The 3,171-nt window shown below is 42.9% G+C and overlaps 1 protein-coding gene across 1 annotated transcript in view; it reads right to left on the bottom strand.

Annotated features, from left to right (window-relative positions):
- Positions 1-1,252: 1,252 nt before the first annotated feature.
- The window catches only part of prdm8b (PR domain containing 8b), a 7,071-nt gene continuing 5,152 nt past the window's right edge, over positions 1,253-3,171 (bottom strand). Inside the window, exon 5 of the mRNA XM_019888471.1 lies at positions 1,253-3,169. Within this exon, the coding sequence (XP_019744030.1) occupies positions 2,740-3,169 (430 nt within the window). The 3' untranslated portion in view covers positions 1,253-2,739. The remainder of the gene's footprint in view (positions 3,170-3,171) is intronic.

Below are 3,171 nucleotides of genomic sequence, written 5' to 3'. Positions count from 1 at the left end.
TTGCATGTGTAAGGTCAGTAACATATATATATATAAAGCACACATAAATTATAAATACCCAAATTATACCAACTTGCACATACTAGTTTGTATATTGGAAACCTCCAGGCGCCTTGCTGTACTTCCTTTTCTTTCCACATGAGGACGCTGCTGATCTGTTTTTTCCCCGTGCTGAGCTCGCCACGAACGTCGGACACTTTGATGCCTCCTAAATGGATGAAAATGTTTTTTTCTTTACGTGTCTGAACGCTGTTTTTATATAGTACATATAAAAAATAAAAGATGTTTATGGTGTCGTTTATCATAAGTACAGGGTACGACCTTGCGTTTCTTTATAATGTGAAAAATAAATTGTGTCCTAAGCTTCAGGTTTGATTATATTACATTTTTCGCTGTAAATAAGATTCGAAATGTTTAATGTTCCACTGCGCAACCTGCATATTGCATTATTTTTACGAATGTGTAATATAATAAACCTGTTTAATAGTGTAATAAAGACATGTTTCACTCGCAGAATATTTCATGATAAATGACGGTCTTTGTATGCGATTAAAAAAAAAAACGACTTTTTTATGATACCTACGCATGCCTCATTTAGAGATGCTGAATGTTTGGTTACATTTTCAACGAAGAGTTCACTGTATCTTTAGACGTAAAATTACTGTACGATTATGATCACCTTTAATATATGTTTATTTTTGTATATTTAATATTTTGTATATTTTGTATATTTAATATTATCTATAAATTATGATGCCATAATCATTTGGAATACATTGAGTGATACATAATTTGTAACTATAATGACATTGAATTAAATATGTATTTCTGTTATCATTTTTTTCCCTCAGTATTTTTCACGAATAAAAAACAGTAAATGAGTGTTGCAGCAACTTGTAGTATCGAATCGTTTTCCTCGACATACATGTCTCAAAATGCTTGAAGCTGTGGCTGTATCATCATTACAATTAATTGTATATAATGAACCATTAGAATCCAATGTAGCATTTTTTTTAATTAGTCCTGTCGACGTGCAGTATAATTAGCTCTATAATTATACATCTACAGGCAACAAGCATTTCCTGATTTTCGTCATTATGATTTTAATGGTTAACGATCTGTGCGTAATAAGTCAGAAGGGTTAGGGTGGAAGGTGTCATAATTAAACAGAATTTCTATTCCTTTGTGTTTTAAAAAAAATGAAAAAAAAAAATACATAAATTCGTAAAGAGGACAAAAGAGCGGAGTGCCATTTGAAAATAAAGCTATTTTTTTTATTGTCATTGCATTCAACATGATTAGATCAACTGTCATACGTAGTAAATTTTCCCGGCAAACGGAAATGAAACACCGAAATCCCCGCCCCCCCCGCCCCCCCCACACGGACACAAAATATGCTTATTATCAAGATTAATATCATTATCACACTCTGTATTTCAAATCAGAAGCCTTGGTATTTACCCATGGTCTGCATGTGGCGTGGATAAGATTTGTCGTCGTCGTCGTCGTGCATGCACCCACTCGCACACGTGGTGTCGATATTCGTGTAGGATAGAAAATACAACTCACTGTACATTTACACATATTTCCATCTTCCCTTAGTAGACGTGTAAGTGCTTCATAAATAGATTCATATTAAACGGGACATTTGGGTTTTTTTTTTTTTTTTAAAAAGGAGCCTTCCAGAAAAGGAGTGCAAAGGGGGGTGGGGGGTCGGCGGGGTCGGCCAGGGTCGCCATGAGGAGGGTGGTGAAGTCAGTGATGATGACGCGAAGGCAGTGGTTCTCAAATTGGAGTACCCCGACGCAACCCCGACTTGGGTTAGCTTCAGTCAGCAAATTCATATGCAGCAGCCCCCAAAAAACAGACATGCTCAACGAATTACCATAACGTCTTCCGCTAACAACCCGGGCTAAATTTAGCTCCCCCTTGCGAGCTCGCAAATTTGTACTAGAAGACTTTTGAAATTTCTTTTAGCAGCATGAAATTTGGTAGACACGCGTACCATGAGGAGAGATGCCAAAAATAGCCATGACGGAAAAGTGTGCCTGCCGTATTTTAGGCCATTTTTGACTGCTGCCAGACAGTTTTTGACAATTCACCGCCTAAAACTTGTTTCAATAAATGATTTAGGGTAGGCGTGTCTTTCGCGAATTGATACACATAAAAAATGTCTCAAGGAGCCACGACTGACCAGGCACAGGAAATTTGCCAATTCGCTTTTTAGTTCCCATCTCCAAGAGATAGTTCCAAATACTCAAGCCCCTGAAACTGAAGCCAATTTGTTTTTGCTGTGTCGTCACATATTTGAAAGCGAATCAAGAAAGCAAAGCGGAAAAAACAGAGCAACCAAATGGCTACGTTGGCAGCGTTGAATGCGCTTTGGTGCGTATCGGCTAGCAGCGATGGCTAAATATCACATTTAGGTATTTGTGTCGGGTTGTTCGGGAAAGAAGTTACAAAAAGTCTTTGCTGCACGTACAAACGCACACACTTTGGGTGCTTGTTTTTTTCCAATCAAATCAGATCGCCGGTCATTTTTACTTCACGGAAAAACCTCTCGCCTGTACCCCAAAAGTTTGAGAACCTCTCCTCTTAGGGCACATAACTGACAGGGGGCCATTGCAGATCTGAGGGTTGTTGTTGTTGTTGTTTATTTTTTCGCGGCATCGAAGCGTCGGCAGAGCCCCCCTCCCCAATCCCTGACGGCTCCCTGGCGTCGGGTCCCGGGCCCCTGAGTCAGTTGTGTGAGGTCATGTGACGAGATAGGTGGTGGCGCTCTCGGAAGGACTCGTTACAGATGGGACACTTGAGCTTCTCCTCGCGCCGCCGCTTGACCAGGGGCTCCATGGCGTACTCCTTCTTGTGGTGCGAGCGCATGTGGTACACCAGGTCCGAGGTCATGCGGAAGGAGGCGTTGCACTTGGCGCACCAGTTCTGGGCCGGCAGGCACAGGGACGTGAAGGAGGGCGGCAGCAGCGTGAGCGCCGAGGGCATCTGCAGCTGGACGCCGCCCGAGTTCTTGGGCCAGAAGGTGGCGGCGGCGGCGGCGGCGGCGTACACGAAGGGGCTCTGCTTGGCCACGCCGCCCGGCACGGGGCAGTTGGCGCCCAGCTCGGCGCCCTGCAGCTTGGCGGCCAGGGGGTCGGCCTGGTAGAGGCGAGGGGGCGC

Source organism: Hippocampus comes, unplaced genomic scaffold (assembly GCF_001891065.2).
Source record: "Hippocampus comes isolate QL1 unplaced genomic scaffold, H_comes_QL1_v1.1 scaffold128, whole genome shotgun sequence".
Taxonomy (NCBI): Eukaryota; Metazoa; Chordata; class Actinopteri; order Syngnathiformes; family Syngnathidae; genus Hippocampus; species Hippocampus comes.
The sequence above is the reverse complement of the archived record's forward strand: the minus strand, read 5'-3'. Positions and strand labels throughout refer to the sequence as shown.